The sequence below is a fragment of the Peromyscus maniculatus genome, chromosome 21 (genome assembly GCF_049852395.1).
Source record: "Peromyscus maniculatus bairdii isolate BWxNUB_F1_BW_parent chromosome 21, HU_Pman_BW_mat_3.1, whole genome shotgun sequence".
Classification (NCBI taxonomy): Eukaryota; Metazoa; Chordata; class Mammalia; order Rodentia; family Cricetidae; genus Peromyscus; species Peromyscus maniculatus.
Window position 1 is genome coordinate 9,734,978 of NC_134872.1, and position 21,102 is coordinate 9,756,079.

At 53.0% G+C, this 21,102-nt stretch overlaps 1 protein-coding gene across 1 annotated transcript; it reads right to left on the reverse strand.

Moving 5' to 3' along the window:
• Positions 1-2,137: 2,137 nt before the first annotated feature.
• Wdr4 (WDR4 tRNA N7-guanosine methyltransferase non-catalytic subunit) lies at positions 2,138-19,842 on the reverse strand. Its single transcript, XM_076558482.1, has 11 exons — positions 19,691-19,842; positions 18,353-18,421; positions 17,552-17,695; positions 10,240-10,396; positions 9,498-9,610; positions 7,516-7,576; positions 6,944-7,042; positions 6,114-6,178; positions 5,056-5,239; positions 4,401-4,470; positions 2,138-2,970 (listed from the first exon to the last, which is right to left on the reverse strand). Exons 1-11 carry the CDS (start codon positions 19,777-19,779, stop codon positions 2,780-2,782), a joined length of 1,242 nt encoding a protein of 413 aa, XP_076414597.1. The 5' UTR covers positions 19,780-19,842; the 3' UTR covers positions 2,138-2,779.
• Between the last annotated feature and the right edge of the window lie 1,260 nt (positions 19,843-21,102).

Sequence of the window (21,102 nt, forward strand, 5' to 3'; positions counted from 1 at the left end):
GTTTTTTCCCAGCCCAGTGCCTGTGGATAGCGCATTTGCATAGATGGATCACTCAAGTCATGTGCAGTGTGTACATCTCAAGAGGCTTCAGCCAAGGCAGCCGAGGACGAGAGGGCAAGCGGAGGTCAGTCTGGCCACCAGTGCCAGTAGGCACAAGGGAATGTGGAGTCTCAGCAGCTGGCCAACGCCTGCTCCTGAGGGCACCTTCATGTATGTGAATCCAAGCAGTGAGCTTCTAGCATGGACATACCTTCCACAGGCACTTCGGCTGTGCCGTGCGGGATTCCATTATAATGAAATGGAACTATGAAAACCACCAGGCGTAATCAATAAGAGGTGGGGCAGAGGACAGGAATGTCTCTCCAAGCAAGACTTAGAAAGAGCAATGGAAATAAGGAATGAAGATAAGTTTTAATGGGCTGGGGGAGTAAGGCCAGGTCTAAACTGACAGACGAAAGGCTCTGTGCCGTGGCTGGATGAGAAAGGCCTTCACAGGCTCATGTTTGAGTGCCTGGTCCAGGGAGTAGAAATGTCTGGGAAGGATTAAGACAAGTGGTCTTGTTGGAGGTGTGCCACTGGGTGCAGGCTTTGAGGTTTCAAAAGGCTTGTGCCATTCCCAGCGGGCTCTCTGCCTCCTGCTTGTGGATAGAGATGTGAACTCCAGCCACCTGTTGCCATGCCTCCCCTCCGCCAGCATGGACCCCAAGCCTCTGCAACTGCGAGCCCAATTCATCTTTCCTTGTCAATCCCCTTAGTCAAGGTGTCTGTCTTATCACAAAAGGAAAGTAACGGAGCTGGAGAGATGGCTCAGAGGTTAAGAGCACCGACTGCTCTTCCAAAGGTCCTGAGTTCAATTCCCAGCACCCACATGGTGGCTCACAACCATCTGTAATGAGATCTGGTGCCCTCTTCTGTATACATAATAAATAAATCTTTAAGGAAAAAAAAAAAGGAAAGGAACTAAGACACGCTGTGGCCAGGAGGCTGCTGGATAGCCTCACAGAATAAGGCATCTCAGAGGAAGTGGGGTGCTGCTGCCAGAGGGGAAGACACCCTGGTTAACTTCATCAACTCCACACAGCCTGGAATCGTGACACCAACTGCCTGGATCAGCCTGGCCTGAAAGAGAAATTAAGGCACAAATCCTCTTAAATATAGCATGGGAGTCTACTCAGCACATAAGCATGTAGACCAGCCTAGCAGGGGCTTGGAGGAACAAAGCTGTGTCCCCAGCCTAGGGGGATTAAGGACCCTAAAGTGGGACCAAATACAGGCTCAGAAGCAATGTTGGGTCTAGGAACACATGGCCCCTGAAGGTTGCTTGCATCCTTCACAGGCCATGGTGGCCCAGAGGAGTGCTGCCCTGGCCCACAAGCAGCAAATGATAAAAGGGCTGTGTGAAAAGCTGTCTCAGCAAAGCTGTATCCTTGACCCTTGGCCTTGAAATTAAATAGCCATGTGATGCTTCTCTTTTGACTTCTTTCCAACTATTAAAAACCACAAACCCTTCTTAGGCCACAGGACCCAGCCCGCTGTCCAGTGTGCAGACTCTCTTCTCTGGGACCAAGCACCTCAGTGCTCATGAGGCAGAACAAGGTACGCTCCTGTTACAGGAGAGCATGCCCTGCTCCATGTGCCCCTGCAGACAAGCAAGGCTGCATGGCTGCAGGTGTCCACACGGTGCCCGAGAATGACACTGGGTGTCTTCCTCTAGTGCTCTCCATCTAGAGCAGACCTTGAGGAGCCCCAAAGGTCACCCTTTAGGCTAGGCTGACTGGCCAGCAAGCTCCTGCGACCTGCCTTGGTCTGCTACTCCAGTACTAGGGTTACAGGCGTGTTCTGTATGTATGGGTGGGTACTTGAACTCGGGTCTTCTGTTTTCACAGCTGCTCCTGCTCATCAAGCATCCCCCCAGGCCAGGACTGTTTCTGCTGGAGCTGGTCTGGAACATCGTATGGAAAGTAGGCAGAGCTGGGTGAGCCCTCTAATTACCATGAGCCACGTCATTTGAGCAGCGCGCGCACGCACGCGCACACACACACGCACGCACGCACGCACGCACGCACGCACGCACGCACACAGGCTGAATGTCGTAAGAGCAGCTCTGGAGGCCGCCGCTGAACATTCCAGAAAGCTTTGCAAAGTTTGTCTTTATTGATGCTGTGTTCAGTTGAGTCCCTGCTGTTCTGCAGTGTGTGCAGAGTTCAAATCAAAGCAACGGACCCACAACATCACCAGTCACTCCCTGTAAAACAAGGCCTGGCCAAGGTCCCGTCCCATACGCTCTGAAGCAAGGTGCTCCAGCACCAATGCCATGCCTGCTTCCCTGGCATGTACGAAGTACATGCAGCTCTGCTCGGCCAGACTGAGGCCCTCACCGTGTGTGGCTCCCTGAGTACAGAGCACCAGCACCAGCTGACTCTGCCCCACAACAGCAAGCAGCCACGTGTGAGTGAGCCCACAGCAATGGCGTGGAGGCAGGTCCCGCCCGCAGGCCTCCCTGGGGAAGCTCTGCAGACAGCACCGTGGGCACTGACAGACGGACACTGGTGCTGCAGGTCAGTGTCTCCTTCAATGTGAAGGAGCTTCCACACCCTACGGAGTAGAATCATTAGCTAGGCTAACACACCGCATGTCTTCCCTGCAACCAGGAGGCTGTGACAGACCACTGTGGAGCTAGTGGTGGGGACCGAGCTGCCATGACCCCCTCCTTATGGATGAGCCAGGCAGGAGAGTGGCCCATGAGGCCTCAGGGCTGAGAGCTGCTGCCAAGCCAAGGTCAGCAACTGAGGGCTGACTGCCCTGGGCACGCCTTCTTGGTCTGTTCTGGGGACGCTGGGAGGGGGCTCCTCTGTCGCTTCTTCTTCAGCTGCTGCTGGAGTCGCTCCTCCTTCTTCTTCAGATAGGAGGTCATGTTGTCAAAGGTGGCCTTATAAAGGCTGCGGAAGCCATCATCGGCACCAACAGAGCCTAGGACAAGGACAGATGCCAGGTGAAGTGACTTGGAACATGGCCCAGCACTATTTCTTCACAGGATGGCCTTGAGGAGGCTCACGTGACCCTAACACCTGGGATCCATATTTGGGCTGGACCACAGACTGTGGTGAAGGGAAGGGGTAGAGGTGGGGAGGAGGGACAAGGTCTTGGCTGACATCTTGTCGGCTCCTTCCTGCTCACTGACAAAGCCAGCTGCAGGTCCTGAACAGGGGGCAGCACACAAGTGAGGCCTGAGTCCTCCAACCACCTGCTGAGCAGGGATGGCGCCTGCCCCAGGGGAACCTGAGACCAGCCAGTGTCGGTCAACACCAGTGGCTGGGTAGGCAGCCTACAGAGCCCACAGGGACGACAGCAGGGTGTGACTCTGGGTGGTGACAGCATGCAGACTTCCTTGTTAATCTAACGTGCCACTGGCCCACCCTAGTGAGGGCGTACCCTAGTGAGGGCGTACCCTAGTGAGGGCTGTACCCTAGTGAGGCACACCCCAAGGACAGTCAGCAGGCATGCCAGAGAGAGCGCCCCTGTGTCACCCTACCTACAGCTGGGTGTGGTCCCCTGGCCTCTAGCAGCCAAGGCCACTGCTCAGGACACCCAGGCTAGTACGGTTCTCCCTACCCTACCCATATCTTAGAAGTGAGCCAGGCTCTGGCTTGAGCCTGCACCAGGAAACCCTCCACAGAAGCAGACTAAGCCCAGAGGGCAGCCCAGGCTGAGAAAGGGGAACTACAGTGGGAGGCCAGCAAGATGGCTCAGCAGGAAGGTGCCAGCCGCCAACCCTGCCAACCTGAGCTTCATCCCACATTAAAGACTCTGAAGAGGCTGTCTCCGAGGCACAAGGATTACACTTAGAAAGCTAGTCAGGAGTTCCTAGGGTGACCAGCCCAGGTCCACCCTCAAGGACTGCTGCAGAGGCAGACTGGACAGATACAGAGGACACAAACCTTTGCCCACCTCACCCTGGCTACTTTCATGTCCACTCCACAGAAGCTGGAGTCGTTCTGAAAGAAGAGACTCAACCGAGACAGCGCCCCACTAGACTGCCTGGTGACGAGTGAGCCTGCGGGCTTCAGAGGGCGTTTGGATCACAGCTGGCGCGAACAGCCCCGAAAGCAAGTTTCAGATCGGATCCTGTAGACTTTAGGAACCCTAACTTCTAAGGAGAATTTCCCGAGTGATCATTGTTCATGAAGGACCTGGTCTTTTATGGGTGCTCCTGCCTGGGTGAGCGCTCTGTCCAGTAACTACAGCAGCGACGGAGCGCTGGACTTTGCATGTCACTGTTTCTCGGCCGCGGCAGCGCTCCTTCCTCTAAGCATGCTAGCCAGCCTGCAGCTGCTCTGGCTGGGAAGGCCTTCCCTTGTGCCTGTGTCTTATCTGCACTGCAGACCTAACAGAGTTCTCACCTTCCAGCATGGCCCAGCTCTCACGGAGATGGCTGCAGAGTCTCTGGGACACAGCACCTTCAGGAACAGCCTGCAGGTGACAAGCAGGGTCAGGACCAGAGCCCAGAGATGGCAGGCAGAGGCCTGGCAGGGCCCGTCCTCAGGCACAGGCTCCCTCTCTCTAAGGCTAGTCCTAGAAAAGCCTTCAGCCCAAGGAGCTGAGCACACGAAGCCGAAGCTGGCCAAGAGTTCCTGGTGCTGTCCCACCTCACCCACAGCCCCATGGGACTGGCAGGGATGTCGTCCTCACACTGCGGCTTCCACCCCACCAGTACTCAGCAAAGCCCCTGGCACAGGGCCTGCACACAGGAAGAGCACACCCACACCAGGTCCAGTGCACCAGGTCCAGTGCTGGCTTCACCAGTATGGGATGGGCTGTCAGATAAGGATCCATCACTAATGGCAAATGAACTCCCCCCGCCGCACAAGGGAACCACTGCCCAAACCAGCACTCAGTCACAACTGCCTCAGGGTACATCAGGGTACAGCCTTAGGACCTAGATGTGATCAAACTGGATGGTTCAAGGCTGTAAGAACATCACAGCTCCCATCTACCAAACCCTGCCACCCCCCACCCAAACAGCAGGCTCAGAACATGGAGATGCTGCACTCTCACCTGCCACTGGCCACCCACAGGCCTCCAGAGCACTAGGGGAGTGTCACGACAGTCCTGCAGAACCCACAGCCCCTGCGTCTCCTCAAACACGACATCCCACACTCGATGAGGGAAAGTCAGCTTCTGTCTGAACCCCAGCTGCTGTCTGCTGGCATCAAGCTGGAAGATGAAGACCACAGGAACGCTTTCCAGGAGAGAGAGACTGGTCACCACTGCAACTACGGGCTCCCAGTCGCATTCCATAAAGCACAGCTTAGCACCAGGCCTGCCTCGACCACCCTGAAGACCCTGCCAACTGAGCCACCCAGACCCTGGGAGATGCACGTGTTTGCTGGCTTGAATTCTGGGGCAACTTGTTTTACAGCAAGACCGACCCATACAGGACAAAGAGTAAAACGGTCACTCGGTCCGAAGTACATAGACCAGCAGGGTTCTCAACCTATGTGGGTCACGACGCCTTTAGGGGTCAAACGACCCTCTCACAGGGGGTGCCTAAGACCAAGGGAAAACACAGATGTTATCTACATTATGACTTGTAACAGTAGCAAAATTACAGTTATGAAGCAGTAATGACAATTTTATGATGGGGGAGTCACCACCACATGGCAAAGGGTCGCAGCATCAGAAAGGTTGAGAACCACTGGTCTAGAGAGGAGGCCAGCCTCCGAAACGTTTCTCTCCCTTCTCCAAATCTATGTTCTCATTTCTAAGGAGAGCTATCCTAGGGGGAAATGCAGAGCACCAGAGATCTACCCTGGCACTGAAAAAGGGGAGAAGGACCCCCTCAATTACAGCCTGCCCCTCAATCTGCGCCATGGCGTCAATTCTCAGGCAGCTTCCAGCAGGATCAGTTCTGAGCGGAACTGCCCCGTGGAAGCTCCTGCAACTGTTCCGTCATGCACAAGCTCCCAGCTGCCCTTTAAGCCAATTCCGTAGAAGGGGCTACGAGAGGACCCCAGCCCCTCCCTGAAGAGTACTCGGCAGAGTTAACGCCGCCCACGTTTTCGTCATTTGAAGACACAGCCGCAGGCCACTGACAGCGAAACTTGTTGTCTTACCACTCACACAGAAGCACCACACAGCTCTCTTGTTCCCAGAATGCAATCCTGGATGCGGCCAACCCCTGCAAGAAAAAGCACTGCTTAATCAGGCTCTGCTGCCAGGTCACCTATGCCCTTCTCAGGTCAGCAGAGGGGAAGGCAACAGGCATCCTAGTTCCCTCAATGCCAATGCAGGGCAAAGAGGACCCAGGAACATTCTGGAATCAGTAGGAGGGTAGCAGCTAACACCCCTGTCCTCACATGACAGAAGTGTGTGACTCTGGCTCTCCTTGCAGGCCAGTGATCTGCCTCCAAAGCAACAGAAGAGCTGGGGAAGAGGGACTGTAATCAAGAGACAACTGGCCTATGGGTTTCCATGCTTCCCAGGTCAGGGGGTGATAACACTAAGAAGCTTCTAGAAGTCCCAAGTTTCACATGGAAAAAAGCAGCTGCTGCTCTTTGGCTGGCCTGGCAAAGGGCAGATGCCATGCCACCCAATTTTAAGACAGATGAGCAACCTGGGAACATTCTTGATGCCAGAAAAAGCATGGGTACAGCAGGCGCCAAGAGGCACTCCATGGACACAGAGAATGCTGGGTGTCCCCAACACTGACAAACACAGGTAAGGCTCTCTGCCAACATCATTTTTTTCACATCCTCCTGTGAGTCAGCCTCTGTACACATACAAGGTGAGATGTGACCAGGCACCTTCAAAACTGGACATGCTGGGTGTGCTTCTCCAAACTGGAAGAAGTCAGACACTGACAGAGGACTTCCCCACAAGCAGAGCAGGGGGGGGGGGGGGTGCTTGGCAGGCGCTCCAGTACCAGAGATGAGCACGGAGTTACCTTGTGGCCCTGATGCTCTGCAGGCTCCTGCAGGCTGGCCAGGTCACAGCACTGCAGCTGGCGGCCACTTCTGTACTCCCAGAGTCGCAGGGTGCCATCCTGTGCACAGACAGAGGGTTAGCAGGGGGGCTCACGAGACCTGTCCCAGAAGCAAGAGAGGGGAGTGGACACACAGGACACTGAGCATGGCTGGCTGTGGCCAGCATCCCCACTGACATCTGGCGCTCCCTTATCTCCCTGTAAAGTACCGTGAGCTAACCAACTGTGCCATGGAGCACCAAGGAAAGCTGCTGTGAAGAAAGGCCAATCAAGACACCCTGCCCATGCACAGCGGACCAAAGAACCAAGAGGGCCAGATTCCCCTGCTAAGCAAAGTCCACTTAGAAGGCCTGCTGTGCTGGATCCAGGCAGTCAAAAGCACACACACACACAAACTATATACACAGCTGTGGAGAAAGGGGCCACTCCAAGAGCCAGGAAGAAGCTCCCTCTAGTGGCCACCACAGACATACTTGGTACCCTAGCTGGGCTATTCTCCCCGCAGTGACGGCCCCAGCAAGCACAACACTTACCCCAGAGGAGGAAAGCAGCAGCTCAGGATGACTGGGCACAACAAAGATGCGGCTCACAAACCTGTGGGCAGCGAAGAGAAGTCACCGGAACGTGAGAGGGTGTCTCGCCCTGCTCAGAAAAGGCAAACACTGCAGACCCGACCCAGCCCAGCAGGTCTGAGGACATGGCTGGGCACTTTTGAGTCTCCAACACTACATCTGGACCAGGGGGGGCAGGGCCCAGTTCTGCTGTGGAGTGCTGCAGAACACACAGCTCTTCAAAGGGTGCTACCTCACTCTGCCCACACACCTGCCTCCATCTAAGATGCCTACATTCAAGGACACCGGTCACCATGAGTCTTGGAGACAGGGCACAGGGAGGAGGAAAACCACTGATTTGCAGTCAGAACAGACCCCAAGGGACCTCTATGTGGCCAGTCCAGTACTCTAAGGAACACAGACTTTTTGTTTTTCAAAACAGGGTTTCTCTGTGTAGTTTTGGTGCCTGTCCTGGATCTCGCTCTGTAGACCAGGCTGGCCTCGAACTCAGAGATCCGTCTGCCTCTGCCTCCTGAGTGCTGGGATTAAAGGCCTGTGCCACCACTGCCCGGCCTAGGAATCCAGACTTCTATCCACCATTCTCAACCCATCCCCATGGCCTCTAACTGCACAGGACAGGGACAACCACTCTGCCACCCACGCTGCCACCAGAAGTGCACCTGAGCAAGCTGGCTCTCAAGGAATCCCACCCCTACCCTGCAGTCCTGCGGCCATGAACACGGCTGCAGCCCCTGCCACGAAGCAAGGCTGCTCTTTTATCAGCTCTTAACAGAGACCTCAAGTCATCATTCACAGACCCAGGACTCCTATGACATGGTGGCCTGGATGGCTCCCTTCATCCCCATCACCCACCACACCAATAGCAAGCCACCACCCTGCAGCTGGCCTTTGACCAACAGTTGCCATCTCTTTCTTAGGTCACCCAAGAGGAATAATCTGTGAGCACTCTACAGGCCCAAGTCACCCCAAGTTCTCAGCAGGTAAGTGGGAACTAGTCTCCACAAGTCTGAACTGAACAGAACCGTCGTCATATAAAAGGCCACAGAGGGGTTCCATCTCTGGCACTGCAGAATCCAAAAGGCTAACAGGAACTGTTCACACTGAAGTCACGGTATTCAAGTGACAGATTCCGGCAGAGGGTCGAGGGGAAAGCCCCCAAGGAAGCGGGCAGCATCAAGCAGAAAGCGAGGAAGAGGGGCAGAGGGCTGCCTCCCAAGCACCACTCCTGTCCCAAGAATCAACACCCGTCAGGATCCTGAGGCGGGAGTGTGCGCAGCTGGGCTGAGGCTCAGCAGAACTCACAGTGACAAGGACATGACTGAGGTGACAAAACTCAAGTCCTGGAGGATGGGACAACTAGAAGCCCGACTACACTGTGGTAAGGTACGAGGTGAGCAACACCAGCCTTCTCTCCAGGGCGAACTTCTACATCCCACTCAAGAAACTAAGAACCACAGTTGCTCAGAACTGAATTTAAGTCCTTCAGGTTTCCCACTGTCTGCAATAACGCCCTTCCTGTTCTGAACAGCACACCATTCATCAATGCCAGGAGAGCACAGGCGGACAGACCCTGGGGGTCCAGTCACTAACTCCCAACAGCCCAAGTGCCTAAAGAACACTCCTCAGTCTCCTCCCGACTATCTGCAGCCACCAGGCCCTGGTCACCGGGCCCAGAAAGAGTTTTCAATGTAAGATTGTAGAAATGGGCTAAGGAGCAACAGCCCAGGAGATAAGTCCAGAGCACCTGCGTCACACAGCCTACAGACCTAGATGTCCGCAGCTGTCACACCTGAGGGAGCCATGGGCCTGGTAGGGCCTTCTGAGCCTAAGTAGCTCTTAGCATGGAGCTCCTACCATCTACCAACAGCCACCAGAGTCCTGACCCACCCTCATCCATTAGACCCAGACTTCCCTGACGGAGGAGGGGACAGGACTGCACTTACTCTGTGTGTCCCAGGCAGAAAGCCTCGATGCTGTGCGGAGCAGCAGCCCAGCTGACCCGGATCTTCTCATCCCGGTCCGCGGTGAGCACAAACTGGTCATCAGGACTCACGGCCTACATCACCAGGGGTCAGCAGAAGAAGAACCACTCACTGGGTGGCCTTGCAAAACACCAGGAGACTGCTTGGAGTGCAGCTTAGAAGAGCAATGAGAACTGGCGGGGGACAGAGGGTCCCCCACAGTGCCCAGTTCACATTTCTCAGCTTAAAAGAGGGCCAGAGTCACACTTCTATACACTGAGACCAACCCCAATGCCACTCACCCATACCTGCTGCACACACACCCCTCATCCTCCACACTGTACAGCAGCAGCCAGAGTCATGCCAAGCACTGCACACAGGCCTTGGTTACACACACACACACACACACACACCCCGGTCTATCCCAGTTCTACAGGCTGGAGGCCAGGGCCCTGACTAAACCCTAGGAGGAGAAAGAGGGGAGACTATCTTGTATCTTGTTCTATATCTCCCTACACGCCTGGAATGTGGTCCGGAAGTGCACTCCACTTCACCTGTCAACACCATTCCAAAGCCTCCTGCTCTGGAAGAGCCCCATGTTTCTTCCCTGTCCTTGACTCTACAGTGGTCCCTCTCAAGCCCGGGTTGGAGCAGACGGGGTGTGTGTGTGTGTGTGTGTGTGTGTGTGTGTGTGTGTGTGTGTGTATGTGTGTGTCCCACATACCACATCTAGCAGCATGGAGAGGTGACCGAGTTCCAGCCTGCCACATCCATCAGGCTCCAGCACTGAGAAGGAGTAGACATCTCCAGACTTGTCAGCCACCAAGACCCGTTCCTCCGAGGCTGTGAAAGTCAGGGCAGTGCATCTCCGTACCACGGTCCTGCAGAACCAGAGAGGTGAGCAGGTTACTGTCCAAAGTCGGCACAGGCCCTCCATAGACCCTCAAACCAGACAGACGGCCCCCAATTTAAGAAGGCTTGACTTAAAATACTCCGACTTGACCATAGTGCAAAGGTGTTCCCACACCCCCAGCCCTCACTTGTAGTAATCACTTAACTCCAAGTAATCAGTGGGACTGTAAAGCAGGCCTTCTCTTACAAGGCTTTGCTCAGCTCTGGCTCTGATCACATCTGAAAGGTGAGGCTGGTCTCTCTCAGATGCTCCACAGTTCTGGGGCAGTCAATTACATTTTGTTTAAAGATTTCATTTTATTATTATGTGTATGAGTGTTTTGCTTGCACTCAAGTCTGTGCCCACACATTCGTGGTGCCCTCAGAAGCCAGAAGAGGGTGTCAGATCTCCTGTTACTGGAGTTGCAGACTGTTGTGAGTCACCATGTAGGTGCTGGGAATTGAACCCAGGTCCTCCTGAAGAGCAGAGCCAGGCAGATCTCTAAGTTTGAGGCCAGTGAGTTCCAGGACAGCCAGGGCTACACAGAGAAACCCTGTCTCAAAAAAAAAAAACAAAAACAAAATGTAAAAATAAAAGAGACAGGCAGGCATGCTGGCAAGCACCTGTAATCCCAGCACCCCGGAGGCTAAGGGAGGGGGCTGAGAATGCCAGGCCCGTCCCATGAGGACTTACTATAAAACACCTCCAGCTTGGCCAGGCAGTGGTGGCGCACGCCTTTAATCCCAGCACTCGGGAGGCAGAGGCAGGCAGATCTCTGTGAGTTCGAGGCCAGCCTGGTCTCCCAAGCGAGTTCCAGGAAAGGTGCAAAGCTACACAGAGAAACCCTGTCTCGAAAAACCAAAAAAAAAAAAAAAAAACACCTCCAGCTTGGCTGTACACTTGAAAAGCTCATAACAAAATGCTGGGGAAATTGTTCCCTACCCCAGAACCTTTGTTGCTCAGGTGAGGAGACAAGGGCCAGCCATGCTACAAAGCACATGCTCTCTGGAGTCCAGCCCTCGAGTCTCCCCACCCTGCAGGACCTACCTAAACCACCACCCCCGACCCATCCCACCGCCTGTGACTCTGCTGCTAGGCCTATGCCTAGAGTCAGGAAGCCCACAGGTACTATCAGGCTGTTGTGCCCCTCGTACCCAGAGCAGTGAGGCCACAGGCAATACAGGGCAGCCGTGGGACAGCCCGAATCCCCAGGAGACGGGACAGGGACAGTGTGGTGCACCGCCTTAGTCTGTCAGATTCAACCCACCCACAGCAATCTTGGCCAGGGCCCCTAATAAGTGCCATCCACAAGCTGATTCAGTTAAGTGGCAGTAGTTACACTTTACTCCTCTCCCACACTAGGGGATGGCACCCAGACCCACCCCCTATATTACACACCATAGCCTTCTGCGCCCGCCATTCTCTACGAGACACGCTCTAACACTGCTCACTGCAATGCGTGCACCCTCATCACAGAAGCCCTGCTCTCCTTTGTTGACCAAACACAGGCAGTAGCCATTGCTGAGGAGCTAACAGGACCCACACACTCACAGCAGCAGGCTGGCCAGATGAGGGCCTGAACCAGAACCTGAAGCGTGAGGATAGTGTTCCACACGGCCAGGAGAGGAAGGACTAGGCTGCAAGGCGGCTGCTCCTCTCCACGGCAGTGCAGCTGCAGGGGGTACAATGGAGAACAACAGGAGAAAGACAGCTAGGTTCGGGGGCCAATGACTCCAAACCAAGGCCCGGGCCACCTGACAACCGAGCCTGGGCTAATGGCTAAGGAGCAACTGCAGCAAGCACGAGCCCTGCACAGGGGTCTAGACGAACCACCAAGGGTAGGTATTACTCGAGGACTCCAGGATCCCACACCGCAGAATTCTACAGATTCCTCCCATGTCCACCGCTGCTACACAGCTCCAGGCAGAAACGTCCACGCTGTCACACCAGCCTCAGACTGTACCACAGAGGCAACTCCGGGAGGGATGGTCTGCTGTGGGTAGCGATCTCAGAATTCAGGCCCAAGTCAGGTCACCAGACAGGACGGTGTGCAGGGCAGGGCACTCCAGGAACTGAGGCAGTAGTCCCACCGACCCCTAGACTGTGTCGTGGCAGGTGTTGGGCACTTCCCTAATCTTCCGGTCTCAGGTTTGTAGTCAAGAGCCCCACAGAACAGTGAGTACTCTCCTTTCTGGTGGGTTCCAGGGGAGGGGGAACAAGCTGGTCTCTGCCAAAGCATCTCACTGCTGAACCCTGAAGCTCCCATTTACATAGGGCACTGTCCCAAGCCAGCCTTCAAAGCCACACTGCTGAGGTCCTGCCGGGTCCCAAGTGTCACGACTGTCTGGCCACAGCTGTGCCACACCCGCATCCCCAGCAGCCCAAGCAGAGCAAACTCAGCCTCTTTCTGTGTGCTGCTACTGCTTTCTGCAGAGCGGGTGCTGGAAGGATGCGACTTCACACGCAAGATTTCCCATTCATAAAACCACACATCAAAACTAAAGGTTCGGAAGCCGGGCGGTGGTGGCGCACGCCTTTAATCCCAGCACTCGGGAGGCAGAGCCAGGTGGATCTCTGTGAGTTCGAGGCCAGCCTGGGCTACCAAGTGAGCTCCAGGAAAGGCGCAAAGCTACGCAGAGAAACCCTGTCTCGAAAAACCCAAAAAAAAAAAAAAAAAAAAAAAAAACTAAAGGTTCGGGCTGGAGAGATGGCTCAGAGATTAAGAGCACTGGCTGTTCTTCCAAAGGTCCTGAGTTCAATTCCCAGCAACCACATGGTGGCTCACAACCATCTATGAGATCTGGTGCCCTCTTCTGGCCTTCAGGCATACATGCAGGCAGAACACTGTATACATAATAAATAAATCTTAAAAAAAAAAAAAAAAAAAGAAAAAGAAACAAAAAAAAAAAAAAAAAAAAAAAACCACAAAAAACTAAAGTTTCCATCTGCCCTCCACCTTTAGCTGGCAACCATGACCTCCAGCACAAAAGGCAAAAAGGGCCTCTTAACCCACCCAAGTGGTTTCTGTGGCCCTACCGCTCTGAACTACATCTGAAAAAGACTCAATGTCACTCACAATTCTCCCACATTAAGACTGAAGGCAGAAGCCGGGCAGTGGTGGCACACACCTTTAATCCCAGCACTTGGAGGCAGAGACAGGCAGATCTCTGAGTTCGAAGCTAGCCTGGACTACAGATGAGTTCCAGGACAGCCAGGACTACAGAGAAAACCTGTCTCAAGGGAAAAAAAGAAGAAAAATGAAGGCAGCAGCTGACAGTACTCACGCTGGTCTCGGCCAGGGAGCCCAGAGGAGCCTGGGGTCTCCGGTGGTATGTGGTACACACAAACTCAAGTACATGCAACTGCTGGAAGAGGATGCACGTCAGGGGTATAAAGGACACTGCTCAAGGGAGCAGGTTCATCAGATCCCAAGGAGATCTGTGCCCACAAAGTAAAAAGCCACCAGACCGTGAAGTGTGACAGCCTCCTGTGTGAAGGGGAGTGAGCACCCCCAGCTCCCACATGCCTCCTGCCATCTTGATCAGACTATCTCCCATACTCTCTTCTTTTCCTCACACTCATCCCCCACAAACCCTGCGGTCAGATGTCCCACCAGACAGAAAAGGAAGGACTTGACCTTGCCCTACTAACGTCATGAACCCATAACTCCAAAGGAGTTGTTTTTTTTATTTTGATTTTTCTAAAGAGCTCTTACAACTCCGGAGAAAAATCTGGAAAGTCCTCCCACTGAAAAAATGAGATAAAAAGGAAGTTCACAAAACACAGGCAACTGTCCGGTGTGCAGAAAGCTGCATTGCACCGCCTTATAGGCAATGAGATGAGTGGATAAGAGATCTGTCTATCAGACATCAAAGATTTGAGACTGTTATGGCATAATGAGAAAACACATGGAAAACAGCTCAGCTATTAAAGAGAACTTGCTGCTCGCTCTTGCAGAGGACCTGGGTTCCCAGGACCCACATGGTAGCTCACAATCATTTGTACTCCAGTTCCAAGAGATCTCACCTCTTGTTTTGGCCTCTTCAGGCACCATGCATGCACTCAAAGTACATATAGACAAGCAGGCACACACACATATACAAAAATAAAAAAAAGTATTTTCAAAAAAATTCTTACACTGGGGGAGATGAAATCCAACACCTTACACACGCCAGTGAGGCACACATCAGCCCTAAGAGAGACTTTTAAAGCAGGGGGACACAGCTACAGCACCTTAGGAGGGCACTCTGGGACTGCAGGCCGAAATGACAGGTACAGCCCCTCTTACCTGCAAATACTTTGGTAACTTCTACACATTTACTCACAGATGCGAATATTACATCTGTCTGTCCGCTGAGGTGCTTTCTGAAGTGGCAAAATGTAAGAGGACAATGTTCATTGACAAAGGGACATTAGGAACATTACTGTGGGTCACCCAGTGGAACTCAACATAGCCGCAATGCCACCTTCTAGGCCACAGCAACTGCATCTCAACTCCCACCTTCATCCTAGAAGGCACCTGAGTCTCCTTGTCTTGTCCCCCAGCTGTGCTGTTGGCCGGCTGACGCGTCTAGAAGGGAGGGTCAGTGGGCTATCTGAGCCTACATCTCCTGCTCCAAGTGCAGTCCACAGCCCAGGAGCACTACAACCACGTAGGACAGCTGAGTCATACACCAGGGACTGAGGGGACAGGCCAGCGGGGGACATGTTCTGAGCACGACAGGCTCTACCCACAGCACCTCACAGACCACAGATCACCCCATCCAAGGCCGGCACGGTAGCGCCTGTACTGTCATGGTGACCTGGTGATTCTTGTGCCCACATCTGCCCAGCCAGAGTCGCTATTCTCAGAAGGGTCGCCATTACACTCTTTCAAAATCTTGTGCGCCTAAGTGTGGGTTCCTGCATGTGAATATAAGCGTGTGTGTGTGTGTGTGTGTGTGTGTGTGTGTGTGTGTGTGTGTGTGTGTGTCACAGCAGACACGGGATGTCAGAGGACAACCTCAGGCAGCACTCCTTGTCTTCACCTTGTCTGAACAGGATCTCCTGTTGTTTGCCACTGTGTATGAGGTTAGCTTGCCTGGACCCACCTCCATCTTGCTGGAGGAGTGCTGTGATTACAGATGCATGCCCTCTACGTCCAGCCGTAAGGGGGTTCCAGGATAAAGGCACTTGTTGCCAAGCCAGATGACCTGAGTTCTATCCCAGGACCCCACGGCAAAAGGAGAAATAACCTAAGTACATATAGGCATACATATGTAGGTACACACGCTCATGCGCACCACACACCAGCACACATAAATAAGTAAATTTAAAAAAGAAAGCCAAATTCCTGCCAGTGAATCACCTCCGTCTGTGGGAGGGCCTGAGGAAGCCTGGCATAGGAGTGTCCTTTTGTTTAATTTGTTCTGTTCTGTTTCTAAACAGTGCACATCTACTATCCATCTGAGAAGCAAAAGCACACACACTGCCCTCTAAAGATAGGCAGTGATTCAGGCCTCTATTTTTAAGCCAACGGGAAGAGGGCAGAATGATGTTGCTGCTTTTTGTTTGTTTTGTTTTGTTTTTTTTTGAGACAGGGTTTCTCAGTGCAGCCCTGACTATCCTGGAACTCACTATGTAGACCAGGCTGGCCTTGAACTCACAGAGATCCACCTGCCTCTGCCTCCCAAGTACTGGGAATAAAGTCATGGGCCACCACCACCTTGCATGTTCTTGCTTTTGAAGCCACTAGAATCCAGTTATTTCACTCATCTCTTAGAAAATGGAATGAACTAAAACTGTAAACGCTCAGCTGAAGTCCCTCAACGTCAGTAGTTCAAGTGCGGCGGCTCCTGCAGCTTCCCTGACTGGGTGAATGCACAGGGTCCCTCGGGCTCCCATATTTGAGCACTTTATGCACAGCAATGGTGTGGCTCCAGAAGCTACGGAACCTTCAAGAGATAGGGCCTAGCTGGCAGACATAAGGGCAGACCTTGAGAGACACTGTCCAGCCCTGCTTTCTAAACCCTAACATACCAGTAGGTGAGTAAACAATTCTGGGAGCTCTGCCCACCATGCTTTTCCTGTCCCAGTCAACACATCCCCAACATTACCAGCACTGTGCCTGTTATGATGGTGTGTCCCCCAAAAACCAGCCAGAATAAACCCTCCTTCCGCTGAGCTGTTGCTATTGGGCAATTTGAAACAGCAACTAGAAAACTAAGAAAGTCAAGCACAGATCCACCAGCAGCTGGGGGGATGGGGGGGGGGCGGAAGGGGGGAGAGCACACACAAGTGAGGCCTGGCTGACTCCACTCCCTGTGCTGATGCCACAGAAGAATCGGAGATTCAGGAGACCCAGATCATCTGCATTAGGAGGTTTTTGGAGCCAACAAAAATGTAATATGCCCAGCACTGTGTGTGTGTGTGTGTGTGTGTGTGTGTGTGTGTGTGCTACAATGACACCCACCTCCATTCTTGGGGACAAGGTGGCACTGGGAAGAGCAGCATCTTGAGGAAACACAGTCACACAGTCTCCTCCTCCTCCTCAATATCATCACCAACATCTCCCCCCATAACCACGGGCCCATCTCTCTCCCTGCACCTTGCCTTCAGAAATGTCAGTTACAGTTGAGGAGTAAGTGATGCAGAGTACTTATGGAACTGCTGGAGAGAGGACCAGAATGCCCACCTGTGCTCCTGCCCAGTTGTTCATCTCACCCTACATCTAGCCTGTCCTTCATCCTCTCCTTAAACACAAGAGGACGTACCCCACCACCTAGCTTACAAATGTGCAACACCACTTCCACTTCCCCAAAGCCCCGACACTCTCAGAGTGTGAGCTAACAGTCCTACCCCTGCTGGGCAGGAGGCTACACAATGTGGAGAGCAGGGTGGCAGGGTGGAAGGGTGGCAGGATGGCAGGGTGGCAGGGTATCACAGAGTATCACAGAGTATCACAGAGTACCGGCACTGCAGCCAGGGGAGCGTCTACACAGCCTGGCCCTGCCGTTCCCAGTGAAGCTCTGACATCAGTGGCTCCCACACAGCTGGGACTTCATGTCAGCTGCTTGTTACAATGGTTACTGTCACTACTGATAATGACATGCAAGGACAAGGAGTGCACAGGACATCTTAGTGACCCAATGTTAGCATTCCATACCTGACACTCAGACATTGCCATGGTTTTGTACGGAAAAGAATCAGACGCTTACTGTCATCAGTTAAAGCAAAATAGCTGCCAGACTTGGAGAAGGTGGACGCCAGGATCGTGTCACTGCCCTTGTCTACGGGCTGTCCGTCCTCCCTGCAGAAGGGCAGGGGAGAGAGGAAAACGGTTAGGCCTCACCTGCGCTGCCAGGCTTGTCCAGTCTAACACAGTAAGGGAGAAGATGGTTGGTCAAGCGGTTCACGTAGCCAGAGCATAACGACAGATTCGGGGAAGTTCAGGGAACAGCTCTAATTGTACAAGCGTGAAACCTAACTCAACTGGATCTCCCTGCAGACACACTAACATCCGGTGTAGGCTGGAAGGACGCTCAGCGATAACATGGCCTAACCCTCATAGACAAGGATTAACCCGGGGCTAGAGGCAGGGACCAATAATATTAATAACAAACTGAGTCACAAGATCAAGCTACCACACAAAACCACACGCTGCTGCATACCTTTCAATCAGCTAATTTCCCACACCTGCCCTCAATGCATTTTTGAAATGGTCACTATTACTTTCAGGGGCCAGCGACAAAAATGATTACGAAAGACACTAAAAGTATTTGGGAGGGTCCTAAGTATTCTAAATTTAAAATTATTTCCATGTTGTTGTTTTGTTTTTTCTGAAATGGAACTTAGCCTAGCCCCACTACTAGGAAATAGGGACTAGAACTTTAGCATCAGCAATTCCTGCCTGGCTTCCTGGTCTCCCCATGCAAACCACAAGCGAGCACGCTTCCCCACATCTCACCCTTTATCTTCTGGCGCAGACTTCTTCTCTGCAGCGCTGCAGTCGTATGTGAAGATGCAGTCATCGTCACTGAAGGGGAGACACAGGAGTGGGAACTTGTTAACACACAGGACTGTTTCATCGTCACGGAATTATGGGTTTGCTCCATGACGGAAATCAAGGACTGCCATCTGCTTAACCTCCTAATAGGCTGCATCACGAACAGTCAGCATGGTTCTGCTCCTGATCAGTTCAGCCGGGCATGGTGGTGCATGCTTGGAAACAGAGTACTACTCTCCTTTCAGGCACCAAGCTGTTGAGTCTAAGAAATTATGTTCTGATGTTGTTTCCAACTGGGCTCTGCTCCCAAATTTGAAACAGCTGAGGCTGTCCTTACATGGTTCAGAAACATGTCTCACCTGCTGGGGAAAAAGCCCCCATGAGCCCCAGATTAGATTCAGGGTTCTTATAGGAATCACCCACTTTCCCTGTTATAACCTAAGCTGCCTTCTGCTGCTTTGACCCTGCACCCTAGCACACTAAAGCATCTTGCTTGTATTAGTGACAGCCGATAAAGTGGCTGCACCAAAGACTTTTCCAATTAAACATTGAACTGAAGAAAGAAAAGTCATTTTTTAAGACTGAAACCTTGCTGGCCACTAGCATTCCCCCAAAGTCACAAACTGAGGAGCACTCCTAATTTTCAAATGTCAAAGTACCAAAACTAAATGGGGGGTAAAAAAGAAGCCAAAACGGACTGCCACTGATTCCTTGGGTTCCTGGGTCACAACTACTTACTTGCTCAACACTCACTGATTTAAGAATCCTTTGACCGAGTACTACGGATACATAAAGACAGAAATAACAAAGTAAAATCAGTGGTGTGAAGGACCTCTAGGGAGATGCCCACTTCAGGCTGTGCGTGCATCCTGGGTTTGGGAGGTGTCGGGTTAGGAACCTAAAAATCCTGAAGAGCAACTGGAGCCTGGCTGCTGGACACAGACAAGTGAGAGGGAGCACGTTCTGTGCTCAGTGATAGCCAGCAGGGTTCGCCAATACATGACTCTCATCAGTAAGGATCCAAGCAGGTCAGTCTCGAACACCAGGACCCGAAAAGTCTCGACTACGCGACACCCCCGAGACCCGGCCCTCCTGACGACGCGCAGGCGCCGCAGAGTCCGGAAGTGCTCCGACTCTGAAGGGAGAGAACGCCCCAGACCCGCCGTGCAGGTCGTGGGGAGCTGAGTCGGGGTGAGGGGACTCCGAGGACAGGGGACAATCCGGGAGGAGGCCTCACACGGAACAGCGGCGGTCCGATCTCGCGGTGGGCCAGCCGCTCTCAGCCCGGGCCTCTTTTACCTGCTCGCAGTGGAGATGGCCAGGAACCGGCTGCCGCCCCGCACCACCAACGTCTGGCCGCGCAGCGCCAGCCCCGCCGAGCTCGCCATGGGCCCGCCCGCGGCCTCGGCACACGTGCGGTGCACAGCGCCCTTCCGCTGGCGCCCGCCAGTGACGTCAGTCCGCGCCGCGCGAAGTGCGTACGGGCAAGGAGCATGCGCACAGGGAGGGGGGGGTCTCCTCTGATCTGAGTACTGGAGGGCGTTGCTGCTAGTGAGGTCGGTCGTCACGTGCCCCATGTGCTTTTTGTATTGATTAGCTTTTCCGGACCGTCAGGTTAGGTGGTTCTAGGGCTTCCTCTCGGACAGAGCCTGGTATCCCAGTGGGTACTGGTAAAAAGCTGCTGAATGGGGGGCTGGAGAGATGGCTCAGAGGTTAAGAGCAAAGGTCCTGAGTTCAATTCCCAGCAACCACATGGTGGCTCACTACCATCTGTAATGAGATCTGGTGCCCATTTCTTCAGAACACTGTATACATAATAAATAAATAAATCTTTAAAAAAAAAAAAAGCTGCTGAATGGCGTCAGTACTGGATGCCCAGGCCCAGTATGTGTGCGCGCGCGCGTGTGGCTGTCTCCGTTCAGTCAAGGCAGAGGTCACAGGAAATGTGCTGCTTAGGCTCCTCGTGTAGGACAACGACGCCTTGAACCACAAGTGTCAAACGTGTTTAACGGTGTGCCTCCTCCGATCCCCCAAAGACTCATGATATCCCAGTGGCTGTCAAGGTCCAGAATGCTGTGGTCTCTTATAGGATGGATGTAGCGCCCCCGCCCCAGGCAGCTCCTAAAAAAAATGGTTTATCTGCCCCACCTACCCATCACATCCTAGTGAAGGTAAACTATTTGAGCGGGTCAGTCTGTGTCCTGCCTCCAAGTCAGACTCAATATACTGTGCAGAATTGCCGTCTTCACGCTGCACGGTTCCCTGGGTGAGTCCATTTTATAAAGCGGTAGTTGGCTCCATTTTTTACCTCAAATTGAGAAAGAATGACTCATTTTGCTTGTGCAAGTAAACACTCACCATCTGTCTAACGCAAAGTATAGACTGATTTTAAAAAAAAATCACTTGTGCAAATGAAATCACCACCTACAAATGTTAAGTTAAATCATGGGTGAAGCAAAATCTTATCAGAGAAGCCGAGTCCTGAGCTTATCAAACACCAATGGATAATGCAAGTCCTTTGCCGGGGCCATAGTGAGAAAGTGGTACCTAATACTAAGGTACCACAGAACCCACCGATGGTCAAGCCCTCCTCACAGGGCTGACAGTGTGGAAAGGCACAAAGGTGTCCATTTATGTAACGGCTGACTCAAAGCCAACACATGTGAAGCCAGGTAGGGACCCACATATGACAGGATCGTTGGTCATCACAG